This window comes from Equus przewalskii, chromosome 13 (genome assembly GCF_037783145.1).
Source record: "Equus przewalskii isolate Varuska chromosome 13, EquPr2, whole genome shotgun sequence".
Taxonomy (NCBI): domain Eukaryota; kingdom Metazoa; phylum Chordata; class Mammalia; order Perissodactyla; family Equidae; genus Equus; species Equus przewalskii.
In genome coordinates, this window is record NC_091843.1 from 71,171,625 (window position 1) to 71,187,920 (window position 16,296).

The window sequence follows — 16,296 nt, forward strand, 5'->3', positions numbered from 1 at the left end:
GTAGGCAGAAGGGCTTGTAAGTTTGAGGACTGCTTTTAAAGGGGTGGAAGAATTTGAACATGTCTGTAGTATAAGGGAAATAATTGAGACAAAGAGATTGAAGATGGTGGAGAGAGTTGATTATTGATCCCTGAGAGAAAGGAAGGGGCTGAAGGCAAAGAGATGAGAGGGTTTGTGAGTGGGTAGGTAAGAAGGGGACCTTAGAGATTTTCTGTAGGGTGGCCTCAATTTTCTCTTTGATGTAGAGGGTGAGGCTAGCTGCAGACTGGGGGATGTGGTGAGGGCCTACACTGATTCAGGGTGAACACAGATGGTTCAGCTGACATTGGGAACCATAAAATTACAGTGGGCTCGTCCATACTTTGTGTGACATTACATCTATTTACATTTCTAAAGTATCACTACTTAAAAAAATAAATGTCTGTAAAACTTCAATTTCTTTAACAAGACATGCTAGGGGATAGATAGTGCTTAAATTTTATTCTAAATAGATTCCAATCAGAACCTAAATGACTAAAAGGATAAATGCCACTCCATGTAATTGCTAAACTAATTTCTGTGTATTTACTGCTCTGTTTACCTTTGCGGAATCCTTTGCTTTACCCCCAGTCTTGGGTGCTTTGGAGCTGGAAGCATTCTTCTTGTCTTTGTCCTAAAGCAAAGGAAATGGAATGAGGCTATTGCTATCATCAATCAATCTAGCAATCAACTACTGGCTGCAATCAAATCAATCCGGACTATTCTTTTCAGTAGCTTGGAGATCTCCAATTTAATTAAATAATGGAAAACTTTAAGGTAGGAGGTAAAAAGGACAAAAGGAGGAAAATGTGGGTCACACCGATGCTCTGCCAATTTCCATGATGCATGATTCACCCAGACCTTATTTTGTGCATCAAAACAGACCTTGTTTCTATCAGGACTGGTTTTTATCTGCCAATAGAGCAAGAATAGGACCCTGTTTTCAGTGTTACGGGAGAGAAATATAACAATGGAAACCACCACAGACAGCTGGGGGACATCATTTATAAAGTCCTTTCACCAAAAAAGGCATTATTTGTAAGTTTCCAGGAGTGAGAAATAGGATGCTGAGGCGGTCTAGAGATTAAGTCACCCAATATGGGAAGAGTAACAAATCAGTGATTGGGAGATATGTTTAATAATAGCCAAAACAATAGCAAAGAGATCTGTAGTATTAACTCTTCTGAAAATAATAATAAAGGGCACTCATTTCACTTTTCCTTCTATTTGATTTATGGGAGGGTGTAGTTTACAGGTAAAATGCCACACACTTGTTGAATTACATGACTTTTTCACTTACTTTTAGTCACATGTTTTGAGCACCTGCTAAGACCAGGCATTTTGCTAATGCTGAGCACAGAGGTGAAAGACGCATCACCACTGTATAAGGCACACAGCTCAGTGGATAGTTAACCCAGAGGTCAGGGAAGCATGGAGAGCCCCGCACTGCTCCCCTGGCCTGGAAGGGAGAAGCAGTAAGAGAAGTCTTCCTGAAGGAGCTGATGCTTGAACTTGGCCTTGAGGCATGAGTAGGAGAGTCAGCCAGCCGGGCAGGGCTGGAAACCCCGGAGGGCAATGGGCATAAGAGCAAGGTGTAGCTAGGGACTGCCCTCATTTTAAATGACCACAGACAAAGCATTAATGTTGCAAAGCAATAGAACGTCGTGATCAAATGATGGCTACAGAGATTCTAAAGCAACATGGAAAACATTTATGAAATAATGTTAAGCAATCTATTATATATGGACTCTAAGTAGAACTATGCAAAACATACACATATGGGAAAAGACAAGAAATACACCAAATAATAGTGTTTAGGGGTGGTAGAATTATAGATATTTTTTTTCTCTATAGTATCATTCATTTTACAGTCTAAAATTAGATACGTGTACGCACATACATGAACACACATTTCAAAGAAAGTCAATATGAAAAAGCACAGTACCTTTGCTGTGTTCTCTGAGCTTTCTGTAGTTGAGGGACAGCTGTCAAAATCCCCTGAGAGGGCATCAATGGGGTCTTGGTCATCTGCAGTTTTCTGAGATATTAATAGAAATAACCATCAGTGAAGAAGCACAGGCAAAAATCCTACAGAGGACAGTTTCCGATATCACTGAAAATAAAAGACGTCTATAAAGAAAAAACTTGCTACATTCTTTTCCTAACAAACTAATATATTGCGAAGGAGATTATAAGACAATCTTCACTGCTTTATTTTCTTCTACTCTTTTATACAAGTTGAAGTCTAAAGGAGACATAACACATACACACACTCTCACGTTACACCTTGACATCATACCAAGCACAGGGTAGGCACTCAATAAATGTTAGATTTCTAAAATGTAGACGTTGCAGCTAGAATAAAAAAAAATTAGTGGGAACATGCAGCTGTGGTGTTTACCTTTGATTCCCCAGGTTTCTTTTCGGGTGGCTTCACTGGTTTGCCCTTGAAAACAAAGCAGACAACTGATTAAACAAATCTTTGTAAAGGTTTACTTAGGTGTAGTCAGTATTGATATAATCCATATCCAATGACCTCGCTTGGATCAAATGGAGTATAGATTTGCAATAACTGATAAACCTGGGTCCCTACTATTTCTCCACCCGTTTTGCTTAACTCCTTCCCTATAACTCTATTTCAATAGACTTGGGGAAAATGCAAGAGTGAAAGGCTGGGTCCTGGAAGTGAAAGAAACACTAATTATTTAGGAACTTCCTGCCGCCATGTATTATAATTCTACTTAAAAATTTACAAACAGTAACATGTTTTTATGTCTTATTTACTTAGCTTATTACACTTCGGAAGGAGTTGAGGCATTGGAATGGTCTATAGATACTAGATTTTTTTCAGTCAGGATTATAAGTACAACTCATCAGGAATTTTCCCATCTACAAAGGGAAGGGCATTAAATAATACATCTCCCAGAGAAGACAAGCAGGGTCACGTGGTACTACCAAAGCAGGGAGGATTCTAGCAGGATGGAGATTTGCTGTCTGGAGGAATACTGAACACACGCAAGGAGAAGTGATTCCTGTAAGAGGAGACACTGAAGCAGATAACACTCTTTAAACCAGGGAGTCATCAAACCCACCAGATGAATCAGTACAGAAAAAGAAGGACGTAATTTAGGCTTCTTTGTTCTTATTTGATGAACAGGCCTGCAAAGGCTTATTTATCATCTCATTGACTTGCAACTCAAGAGTCAAAAAGGAAGGGGTCGGGTACAGGCCAAGTTGACCTAAGAAACAGTGGCTTCCATGTTAGAGACAAGAGGCCAGAGACTTCTTTCTAGATCTAAGTACAGAAATAGAACTTGTGATTGGGAATATGGTTTTGCCTGTCTTTAATCTTAACAGGCCTGTGGTGGTGCAGGAGGAGGAAAGGGAGACCCCAGGTCTTGGAGGTGCCTTATTTATTTGCCCTATTAATTATTCCAATACTAGCTCCTTTTCTCTTCTCCTTGAACAGAGAGACTCTGCTTCAGTCAGGATTACAAATATCATTCTTTTTCATAGCCTTTTCTTGCAAAGAGAATTCATCTGTGTACAGGCTTTGGAATGACTGTTAAGCATCAGCAAGTGACTGAATATTATTCACCTCTATTTACCCCATAGGTGCCCAGCACAGTAAACATCAAACGACACTGGTTCAAATAAATATTAAACAGAATCCCACACAGCCTGCTCATCAGGGATATATTAAATCAGTCAGTCAAGTTACATTTCAATGCTACTGTTCAAGTGCACCTCCTGTTCATTGCAAGTGAGGTTTACATTTAAAAAGCTTTGGAGTATATATCCAGTTGACATTTGCCTTCATGTACCTCATCATTTTTATCCAAGAGGTGTCTATACTCAGGTGGGATCGTGTCATCTCTTTCTCCCAGCTTGTCTCTATGTTCAGCTTTAACTTTTTCCTATAAACATTGGAAAACAGAATTAATACTAATTTCCTCTTCCACTAAGAGAAGACACTCTAAGATGCAGCATTCAGCTGCAACTCATTATACTTTGCTGAGACAAAACATAATGGTCTGTTTTTATTTTTTAAGCAACAGAAAACAGATGACTTCAATAGACTATTAGTTGATAAAAAAAGTAAACACATGTGCTTCCTTATGTCAATCCACATCTGTCAATTTTCTACCTGTATTTTCAATTGAAATAAATGATTAAATAGTTATCCTCAGAAACCATGTGAGGAAATAAAACCAAGGGCACAAAATTTTTTTTATGTGAGTTTCACTTTTCAAATAAAAAATCTAGTTCCTGTGGCCAGCCTGGTGGCATAGTGGTTAAGTTCGCACGCTCCGCTTTGGCAGCCCAGGGTTCATGGGTTTGGATCCCAGGCACAGACCTGTACACCACTGGTCAAACCATGCTGTGGTGGCATCCCATGTGAAAAATAGAGGAAGATTGGCATAGACGTTAGCTCAGCGACAATCTTCCTCAAGCAAAAAGAGGAAGATGGGCAACAGATGTTAACTCAGGGCCAATCTTCCTCACCAAAAAACAAGTTACTGTACCTTGGCATTTGAGAGCTAATATTTACCACTGTGACTATTAATAAGCAACCCTGAAAGACCAGGACAAGCAGCAAATCTGAATGGACATGCTGACCGCTTGTGTTGGAGGTGAAGGTGACCTGCTGTTGAGTAAGCAACACCGACCTCCCAGCATCCCCACCTCAGTGGGCTGTGGCTGCTCTCCCCATCACAGACTCAGTAACACTCACTGCCCTCCCCTTGGGAGGGTACAGATTTTATTTTCCTGCATCATCATAATTTCATTTTTCAAATATATGTTAAGTTCACATCAATATTCCTATGAAAATGACAGAATCAAGACCAAAGGATTTTTGCAATGCCCTGTCTTTGGGACATCAATTTGGCTGGTCAGTTACTTCCTTGTTCCACGCTAAACAGATTGTAAACTATTGTATATTGTTAAGTATAAACAGGTACCCATACATGTTGTATAAAGGTAGAGTTAACAGGTTGTGCCTGTAGACACACCTCGGCACAGTTCTCAACTCCTGGTCCAGTGCTCTCTTCCTTTAGGAGTTTGCACACAGTTAGTGATGGTGGCAGAGAAGGCTGCTAGGGAAACTTCTGCCAAATAGGTGACCTCTGCCACTACACATACAGAACAGGTCAACCTAAAAAATGCACATCCACGTGTCTCTGATACATGATGTCTTTACTACCAGATAAAACCAGGAAAAGTTAATGCGGGAAGAGAATAAAATTAACAAAGCAGAGCTGTGCTTTTCCATCTTAACAAAGTCTAGTCTCACAAACAGGACATTTGCCTGAATCTGTGCCACAACATAGTCCTCCCTGCGGAAAAGAAGAAACGCAATATAGACCACAGAGAAGGAAAAAATGAGACTGCGGTTATCTGACTGTTCACTAACTCCAGACAAAGTCAGAGTGGTTTTTGCCGTGTGTGTGGAGAGTAGGCTGTTCCATACTATACAAATCTTACATTTCACTTATTTTTTTCTTTTACCTTGACTTTATCCTCTACTGGTTTGTTCTCATCGGGATCAGGCTGCCTCTGCCCTAAACTGTCAGAAAGTTGATCCAAGGCATCATCGAGTTCTTTGTTGTCACTCTGCTAAAAAGTAAATCTGAATTAGTCACTGGCTGGCCAAATCAGGTCACCTGTTGGAGCATGGCCCCGACACTGCCACTCAGACTTCCACAGGCTCTGGGGTTTTCACCAGGGAGATGGCAGGGCAGGTGGAAGGTGCTGGACCCACGACCCTCGGCTGGTGCTCCTTCTCCCTGACCCTTCATTCTCAGCACTAGTCTGCGCCTGCCTACCCCTGCCCCGCCCCAGATGTCTTCCTCTTCCAAGAAAACAAGTCCCTCCTGAAAAGATGGGGCTCCTGGCCTGATTTTCCAGAAAAGAGGTCTTACGATGCTTTCAGTGTATGAGGCACTGCTGGTGACAGTCAAAGGTCCCTGGCAAAGAAAACTCACACGCATTATGATGGCTTAGTTTACTCTTTGATTCCCAAGTATATTCATTTAAATAACGTTTTGTACCTAGTTTTAGTGATGTCTTCAAATAAAATATTAAACAAAACTAGACTCTGATGGGAAAGATGTCATTTTACTTGTGAAAGGCAAAAAGGCTTTTGATTCTGGATGTTTACTAATAGCCTCAATCAGGGCAGAACCTCCGACCTGAGTATTAAAAACTGAAGCGTAAACGGCAGCCTGGGTTATTAACGATTCTTCCTTTCTGTTGCACAGGGACTTTCATCATGGTGGGTGTGTAACACATACACACACACACAGAACATTTTATTGGTTTTAAGTGCTTCATGAGAGCCCAGGATTATAGCTGCTAACGGTGGAGGTATCCACAGCTGAGTCTGGGCTTCATCATTTGTGCCTCTGGATGTTTTCAGACGATCCCGAGGCTGACCCAACAGGATGAGAGCTCATTCAGAATCTCGAGCACAGCACTAAGTAAGCTTTGATGCTACATCAAAAGGAAAGGAAGCATAACTGACTTCACTGAGCTCCTTCATCTCCATCTAGCAAACGAGGCACTTGTTCTCAACCAAAGGAGATGGGGATCTGGTTTAGGGCAATCTCTATCTTTTGATGTGCGTGGTCTCCTTGATAATATATAATTTGGTACTGCACACAAAATTAATCAAGGAAGTCTGGAAAAGCTTTGGTCCCACAGTCTTGCCTCAGAACATGCAAATAATTAAAACAATATTGATGCTGAGGTTTTTCTATTGGTGGCATGAAAATCACAAATTTTTACTGGTGTGAATGAGAGGAAAATAATGCAATTCCATGACATGTTTGTGAATTCTTTGGGGCGAGAAGCTCAAACACTGAGCAATTCCATAAAATAAACTTGAGGTTAAATAATGCATAGTATTTACAGCATGTGTCAGGAAAAATAGATAGGAGAAGAAAAATAATTATCAAGAAAGCTCAAGAATTTTAAAAGTCTAATAATTCAAACACATACACATGCACATTATTGCACTTTCAATTCTTCTAACAAAGCAACAATAACGTTAGGCTCCTCAACTGTGTGTAAAATACTTTCGCATACATTGTTTCATTTAATCATTCTGATATTCTCTGTCATCTCCCTAAATAGCCAGTCTTATCGCTTCTGAAACAGAAAGCACCCAATCTTCCTAACAATTTTACCTCTTTTCATTTAGTCTAAGCAAAAGTACTAGTTTCTTTCTTCTTCTTCTTGCTGCTGCGACAACAAATGTTTCCAAGATATGTTGCTTACCAGAGCGTCAGGGGGTGGACGCGCAGCATGGGTGGTTGGAGCTGGGGTTTGGGAAACCACTTCAGAGATGACAGCTGAGAGTTTAGCATCTTCAAATTGCTTTTGCTAAAAAAAAAAAAAAAAGGTTACTTTGATCAGTAATATGTTGAATACAAAATTATGCCCACAATGTCATTACTTCAATACAACTCTGACTATAGCTATCTGATTGTTTATTCTCTTGATGCAAATGGACACACAGTAACACAATCTTAAGAGCAATTTATACTTGACTTCCTATTCCACTGTGCTATTTTACACCATTTCCTATTTCTTATTCCTATTTATTATTATAAATGTTGTTCAATAATAACAACTTCGAGTTTCAAGGTTTGTTCACACATTTCTTATACAGTTAGGCTGTTTGCAGTTTTTCAGCTTTCTTGTTTGAAATTAGTCGCTCTAAGGTCTAGAAGTCACTCTAAGTTCTTTTCACGGTGCTAGCTATTTCCGCCAAACTGCCTCATACTGCTAAAGGCAATGAACGAGCATGCCTGTTTCCCATGGCCTTTCTGGGCTAACTTAGGTATTTATCACATATTTTCAATTCTTATAATTTATTAGGTATAAAATGATGTACTACTGTTGCTTTAATACTTGGTATACAGTATGAGGTTTCTTTTATTATTTTTTCTTAATGTTAAATAGTATATTATGCCAGAATCTCTCAGAAATAATGATTTCTCTGACTTTAAAAATATACTAAATCTGTCATTTTGTTCACATCTTGATTTTTTTCCATTGACCTGTGGCTTTGCTTCCTGACTCAGAACTGTATTTTTTATCATTATTGTATAGCAGATCCAAGTGTTCAGTTGGGTTAATCTTCCCTAAAAATACTGAAAAATGTTTTTCAATATTTAGTAAAAATGCTAACTACTATAAAAAAAGCATTTTTCAGTATTTGTATGCATTTATTTTTCAAATATATTTCAGAGTAAATTTTTATTGAGTTATATAAAGTACCTTATTGACTTTTTTTTTTTTTTTTTTGCTGAGGAAGATTTGCCCTGAGCTAACATCTGTGCCAATCTTCCTCTATTTTGTAGACGGGTTGCCGCCACAGCATTGCTGATCAGTGGTGTAGGTGCATGCCTGGGATCCGAATTGGGGCTGCCAAAGTGGAGCGTGCCAAGCTTAACCACTAGACCACACAGCTGGGCCCTCCTTATTGATATTTTAATAAAAAAATTGACTTATAAAATGACTGGAAACAATCATCATCATTCTTTTAAGACATTTAGTCAAACTGTTTTAGATGTAGGCTTTGTGTTCTTATTTTTCTATTCATTTCTTCTACTGCAGTTTTGTTTACATAAGCCTGACATCTCAGATAATCATGTTTTCTGTTACTAATAATATACATAGCATACATAATGTTACCTACAAATGTGTTGTACAATTATAGATATCTACAAATACACACAAATATTCCTTTAATGTTTGTCATTTCTTTTTCACACGTTTTTAATGATTCTTCCATACAACATTAAGCAGAAATGACAATAAAATAAACTTTTCATACTTTTTGTTTTTTAAGGGAAATGCCTCTAGATAAATACTATTTTTCTTGAAATTAAATTGATGCTCTTTAACACATTAAAGGATTATCTACTTTTTAAAGATTTTTATTTAGAATATGAATGTATGTAAAGCTTGAAATACATCTTTTATATGGACATTATTTGATATGCTACTCTGCTATGTTGATTATTTTCCTGCTATTGAATGTTTAATTTCTGACAATGGCAAACAATTACTCTAATCATTTTATATTCCATTTGTTAATAATTTTACATCTATAGATTTAAGTGACCTTAGCACCATCATTACTTGTAGAAACAACCATCGTAGGCCATCTTCTGCAGGACACATTCATGTCACGTGGGAATGATCTGGGTGTCAAACATTTAAGAGTCAATTTTAAAATTCTGTTGCAAGGAAAGTTTGAGAACAGTTCTAATCTCTTCAGTTTTTCTTTTGCTTATGTTCTGTGAATTTTATGTTTTATATTTTTGTTTAAAAATTTCTTAGAAAATTATTGCCCATAGTGTTTCTTTATAATTTAGTCACTCTCTTGGACTGATGAGATCTTTCTCACTTTAAAGCTAAATTTTATTTTATTTGTAAGACTTTTTTCTCTATTATATCTGCCAATGTTTCATAAAATATTAGACATTCACAAAAACCAACTGTTGGCTTTGAACTATTAATAGTTTATTTGATCCTTACATTGATTATTGTTCTCATTTTAAAATTTAATTATATTTGTAAGGTTTTTCTCTTTCATATTTGTCAGTATTTTATAAAGTGTTAGTTATTTCAAAAGAAACAACTGTTGGCCAGTTAACTCTCAGGCTGCTAATTTTCTCTCCTACTACACTTATTGCTCCTTTCTTTTGGGTGGTTACTTTATAATAGCTTATTTAAACTTAAAATAAAAGATTATTTATAATACATAGTATTAGCTCTATAATGGCTTTATAATAGCTTATCTAAATTCAAAATTTAAAATCCAATAAACATTTGGTTAATCAACTCTCTCTTTTTCTCTATTATTGATGAAGGCATTTATGACAATAAATGTATCTCATGAATTCTTCTTTGGCTGCTTATCAAAGATTTTGATTTGTAATGTCTTATCCTTGATTTTTAAAATAGTCTATTGTGAATTTACTTCTTGATTTCAGTACTATTAGAATATTTTTAAATTTCTCTTTTTAAATAAAATGTTTCATTTTATTGTGATCAAAGCACATGGCATGCACAGTAACCTCTCTCTTATATTTGAACATTAATTATGAGTCAGCATATGATACTTCTCCCACAAAGTTCTTGGGACTGTCTCCTAGAAATAATTTTCTATTTTGACCATTGACCTTTACCATAATTGGTTATTTCTACTTTATTAACTAAATTGTTGTCACTAACAAATTCTTTCCTTTGCTAGATTTGTTCATTTTCTAAGAGTGGGATTTTAAAAAAATGGTTGTTTTAGGGCCAGCCTGGTGGTGCAGCAGTTAAGTTCGCATGTTCCGCTTCAGCGGCCTGGGGCTTGCCTGTTTGGATCCCGGGTGCAGACACGGCACCGCTTGGCAAGCCATGCTATGGCAGGCATCCCACATATAAAGTAGAGGAGGATGGGCATGGATGTGAGCTCAGGGCCGGTCTTGTTCAGCAAAAAAGAGGAGGATTGGCAGCGGATGTTAGCTCAGGGCTAATCTTCCTCAAAAAATAAATAAATAAATAAATAAAACAAAGTAGAGGAAGATGGGCACAGGTGTTAGCTCAGGGCCAGTCTTCCTCAGCAAAAAGAGGAGGATTGGCAGCAGATGTTAGCTCAGGGCTAATCATCCTCAAAAAAAAAAAAAAGGGTTGTTTTATCTCTAATCATTTCACTGCTATACATCTTCTTGGGGAGGAGGGCATATAAATTCACTGTTACATTTTCTTTGAATTTCTAAAATTAAAAGACCCTAACTATTGTAATAATAATAAAGACAGGAGGAGGAAGGGAATTAAGGCATTGATTCCCCCACAATTTGTTCAGATGTTCTGCATCATTGTAATGATGATTCCACATTCCTGAGATACTTCTAACTCTGTATTCTTCTCTAAATCAGGGCTGGGGTGCCTCCTGTCAGGGTCTGCTTGTATGGAGGAGGATAAGAGGAAGGTCCTGGAACAGGGTGACTGAACTGCCTGGGCGTGGTGTTTTCATATGAGTGTAGTGAGGAGCATGCACTGGTTAGTAATCCCTTCTTTGAAGGGTTTATTGTTTCAATAAAAGCAAAAACTTCAGGCAACTCCACGGAATCATTTCTTCTAGTTGTCACTCATTCTCTTTCTCAACTGACACGTTTTCCATGCCACTGTCCACACAGAAACCCTGTAAATAGATAACCCAAACCCCACAAATAAAGGTGCTGCAGTTATATAAGTTTAGGAACTCTAACAGACTTACAATATGTGTGCACATAAAAAAACCAGAAAAATCCTCAGTTATAAACCTGCTTACCATTATTCAACATTTCCCAAACTTTCTAGTAACAGAATTCCCCTTGAGGGCTATCTATTCCAACATGGAGATATGTTTCTCTGGAAGGCAATTTGGAAAACGATGACTTGCAGAAATAAACAGGTAAAGTTTTCTAAGAGGTAACTTTAGATAAACTCAATTTTAAATTCTCTTTTCGTAGCTGTGCTGGATACAGTACATGCTCACTGGATTAGCTACACTGTTGAAAACATCCGCTATGCAGGAATAATATTCCATGAGGAGACATATTTTTAATGGCTACGATGGGTTAAGGGCCATTAATTTTGTGATTGTTTCCTCAGTTCCCAAGTCAGATTCTAAGTCGCAAATTTCCGTGTATTTCTGCCACTCTAAAAGTAAGGAAATAAAGAGGAGTGTCAGACTTACAAGAGATGAAGTGTCCTGGGGACCAGCGAAGTCCTCAGATAAAGCATCAAGAAGGAAGTCATCACTCAAGGGCTGCAAGAACCAGGAAATGTATCAACAAACACCATCTCATTGGTCTCCTCTTCAAAATGTCACTGTTTATATGCTCATCAATTGATTGAAAAGAAAGCTATGCCCTTCCTGAATTAACAATCAGGGCCAACTGAGACAGACTCAGAGAAAACTGGCTTGCTTACCGGAAGTGATTCCTTGGGGTCTTTGTGCAGGAGTGGTTTTCCATCTTTATCCTATCCAGGGGCGGAAACACACAGCATTGAAATCATTTCACATTTATCCTGCATGTGAACTCTTGTAAACATTGTAAGAGGCTGACAGCTTATACTTGACGTTGTTGTACACAACAAATTAGATTCATCATTAGACTCTCTCACCAGAGGATATGCTCTAATTAGGTCATGTCAACAAACAGCCCACATACGTCAGGCCTTCCCTAGGCACAGGGGCTGCACCACAGACTGGGCGTGGCTTGTGACCTCAGAAGCCCACAAACTAGTGCAGGAGAAAAACATGAGAACAGTTAATGTAGTGTGGCATGTGTGTTGTGACGGGGCACTCGGGGACACTGTGGGAGCACGGGATGAGCCCCTCACCTGCCTGGGGGTTGGGATTTGCAGAAGCGGCCTAGAAAAAGCTGGTTTACTCTATAGGCAATACATACAAATAATATGCTTTGATTCTGCGCCAAGCCCTGTATGGAGGCACTGGGGACACCACAGAAACTAGGACAGACAGTCTCCGCCCTCAGCGAGCTCCCCTGGGGTGAAACTTAGGGCTTGGATGATGCCAAGCTTCAAATGCCTCTCAGTGCCACTTCTGAGTAACAGGACAAAAATCAGTAAAGCATTTGGGGCTCTTTAGTAAAAGAAGATTTATAAATAAAAGGTAAATCCCATTTATTCACATACACAAAAATAAATAACTGCAAAGCTATGTATATAAAGCTATGTATATATGATTTTTCCTGATAAACTGGTCATGGTGGTTTTCTGTTTGTTTATGTAAAATGAGAGGAGGTGCAATGGTTGAGAATATCACCGCTTCCCCTGACTGACATAAACTCCTTGACCCCCCTTCCATCTCTGCAGGTTTGCTCGTGCCTTCTGACAATTCCTCAGTTAGGAGGGAAAACAGAGCCTGGGCATGTTCTCAACCATCCCTTAGCTGCAGTGGCAGCAAATTTCCCAAGTGACACATGGGACCGTGGGGGGCACATGTGCTCCACACTCAGACTGAAATCACTTAGCCTTTCAGAGCCTCGGCTGAGATGAAAGACAGGGCCCCTGCCACCTTCAAGTCTAGTGTGGACGATATTAGTGGACTAAGTATTTGGTATTTGAAATATTAAGAAACAAGATCTCTATATTCCAGGTCTATTTCCATGTCCCTTCCTTATGCATACGAAATTCAGTATGGATTAAAATAAAACAGAAAAAGACCCCAGCCTGTTTACCTTGACCTCTTCTAATCTGTAATCAGGAGGAATCGTTTCTTCTTTTTCACCAAGTTTTTCACGATCCTCTTCTTTGGATTTTTCCTGAATAAAAATTATACCATTTTCATTGTTAATACATCTTTTCCCATAAAGGAGATGCCTGAGTGACTAAATTTGAGGTAAATAAACCCATCATCGGGTTAGTATGTGCACATGGCTGGATGTGTAGAATTCGTACAGGAACACAATCTTTAACACTGTATCTTACTGTAGCAGGCCCAGACACCACCACTAAGCCTTCTGGGCTTAAAGGCAGGCGTGAGGAGCTGTAGAGGCAGCTGCCGCTTCTCTCCTGACCTCAGCAATGGGAATGCAGGTGGACAAAGGTGCGAGTCCAAGAACTTGGACAGGTGCATGCTGTCCATCCACTTAAACACTGGTGCTTAAACACTAATGCTCATACACGTTTAGTTTATCAATCAGGATGTGCACAGTAACAGAGAAAGCCAGCTGGTCATGCGTTGTGGGAAATATTTTTTTAAAATGACTGATTTATTTGGGAGTGAGGGCGATCAACGATAGTCCCTTTCTACAAGTACCTGAGCTGCCATTACCTTGACTTGATCCTCCACAGGCTTTCCACCTTCTGGATCCGCCTCCTTTTTCCCCAGGCTACCAGCCAAAGCTTCTACAGCATCATCTGGCACCGTGCCCTTCTTAAAACACATTAGTGGATATACTAAGTAGGTAGTTAATCACTCCTTTTAAAAGAGATTGCATCAAGTAAGTCAGAAAGGCATATCCTTATGTTAGGCCTAGATAAGAAGTACATGTCATCTTTTAATAATTTGAATTATCAGTTGAATTAGAATCTATGTTTAAGAAATCTAAAATGTTAAAAATGAGAGCAAGTTTCTTGTATTAAACATTAAGTGTGTGCCACGTATATTAACACCAAGAAACTTCAGAGATTTAATGCAGCATTTTGGCTTGGAAATCAGGAAGACAATGGCATGGGTAGACCACAGAGAAGTTGAGGGCCAGGAAAGAAGAAAGAAGTGATCTTTATGGTGATTGTTCTAGAGAGGGCACAGGAAAGATTTTCAGAGAGGCCACAAGAGGACATTCTTCCCAATGTTCTGCGTAATAGCCTGGCCCGTCCCAGAGGCAGCGGCGGCTCAGTGTGAGTATCTACTGAGGCACAGAAGCTTCTCTACGTAGCTTCTACTGGTCAAAGTGGGTTCACGCTGATTCAGGGGACTGTGGCTTGTGGCTAACTAACCTGAGTCACGCAATGAGAACCATCTACCTGTGGTCTGGTTGTTCAAAATGAAATGTGCTCCCTCATGATGTACTGAGCTCCAGCCACGCTGGTATTTAAAATTAAACCAGATGAACACAGAGCATAAATGGTACAAAAGGAAAATAAAGGATAAACTATGTTTGGGCTAAAAGATAGGGCTAGATCTGGCTTCTTCCAAACTACAGGTCATGATCCATACATTAGTGACTCATAAAATCAATTTAATAGTACATGGCCAGGACTTTTTTTTTTTAATGAAAGAACAGAAAACAGAATGCATCATACCTAACAAGGATAAGTACCATTCATTAAACTGTTGTTTCTACTGCATGGGTACTGGGTTGCAATATCAATCAATTTCCTACTGTTGGTCTTGGTCAACAGTATCTCAAAGTTTATTCTTATCATAAAAGTCTATGACCTCACGTGGAGTACATGTTGGAATTTTAAAGTAAAAGGGTCTTTCTGGTTTATATAACTTAGCCATCACTCTAAGTAAGAGAAGTTTTTCTGCTAAGCTGTGCTGCAAAAGGAGAGATCACGTGAGGAAAGGGAAGCTGGGTGGAAAGTGATTTGTCACCATCTAGTGGTTGGACTCTGCATAGATTTTATTTCCAGGGGCAACAAAACTCCCTGATGTATCTAACCTGTCTGGGATTTTATCTCAAGTGCAATAGCTGCAGTGGTAACCAAGTCTTAGCCAAGCAATCTGAGTTGCTACCCGATCTGAGTCATCTGCTCACACTTTACTCCAGTTTTCTCCTAGTCTGTGCTGTAAAATCTTTGGAAACTACTGTTTCCAAAGCCTGTGCCCTGTGGCCTTAAGAAATAAGCGAAACAGAGGTAGAAAAGCTAGGAGACACAGCAGTCTTAAGAATTAAGGAATCTGGAAATAGGACTAAGGACCGAAATTTCTATTTCTGTAGTATTTCATGTTGTCAAATTCAGAACTAGAACTTAGGTCTCTGGATTTGCTCAAACTTTCCTTTTAGACAAACTAGAACCACGCAGAGCACACATTCCTCTCCCTCCTCTGCTCTGTTTCCCTTTGCTCAAGAATCCTCAAGCCCTTCCTAAGTCCTCTGAACTTTATCATACTCCGCAGCTATTCTCTCTGGCTCCCACGGATGTCACAATCCCAGAAATACCAACTAACCTCAGCGATGGTAATCTTGGCAACCGTGGTAACCAGTTGGCGGAGCAGAGGCGCAGGAGAGGAGGTGAGAGAAAGGAAACATAAGAGCTCTTTCTTTTTCTGTCCACTAAAAATCCAATGCTCGACTCTCTACAGTCAAGGTAAAGTTGGAAAGGGACTAACTGAGCCCTCCAAGGCCCTGGCAGTCACACTTGGCAGGAGAGGTACATGACACACATTTAGGTCACAAGAGTTCTGCCCTGGAATGCAGGCCATTGTCTTTTTGATTCTAATCACTGCCTCTGTTCCTACTTGCTTCACCAGTTTCTTCCCAGATTCTCTCCTCCTCTCCTGTTCTTTACCACTGTGGCCTGTGGCCTAGTTGCCACAATGTAAAAGTTTCTGGAGAGTATCCTGAGACCTCAAAAAAAAAAGGGGGGGGGGTCAAGTCCTGCTTAGGACAGGACAGAGACCCTGGACTTTGAGGAGATTTGCAATTGGCACCAAGGACTTTCTTGGCAGGAAGCAGCCACTCTCGGGCACCAAGAATACTTGTCCTATACCTTCTTCAAGGCCCCCTTTTTTAAAACCACTAAATGCAC

At 39.3% G+C, this 16,296-nt stretch overlaps 1 protein-coding gene across 50 annotated transcripts in view; it reads right to left on the minus strand.

The window, feature by feature from the left end:
* CAST (calpastatin) overlaps positions 1–16,296 on the minus strand; it is a 116,991-nt gene that overhangs the window by 9,084 nt on the left and 91,611 nt on the right. For 24 of the 50 annotated variants that reach the window (XM_070569647.1, XM_070569638.1, XM_070569627.1 and 21 more), the window contains 10 exons: positions 13,871–13,972; positions 13,275–13,358; positions 12,001–12,051; positions 11,765–11,836; positions 7,300–7,404; positions 5,530–5,637; positions 3,843–3,935; positions 2,420–2,464; positions 1,964–2,056; positions 581–652 (listed from right to left, as the gene is read on the minus strand). In XM_070569647.1, coding sequence (XP_070425748.1) covers positions 581–652; positions 1,964–2,056; positions 2,420–2,464; positions 3,843–3,935; positions 5,530–5,637; positions 7,300–7,404; positions 11,765–11,836; positions 12,001–12,051; positions 13,275–13,358; positions 13,871–13,972 — 825 coding nt within the window. The remainder of the gene's footprint in view (positions 1–580; positions 653–1,963; positions 2,057–2,419; positions 2,465–3,842; positions 3,936–5,529; positions 5,638–7,299; positions 7,405–11,764; positions 11,837–12,000; positions 12,052–13,274; positions 13,359–13,870; positions 13,973–16,296) is intronic. The other 26 variants (XM_070569649.1, XM_070569640.1, XM_070569630.1 and 23 more) reach the window with 3 other exon arrangements.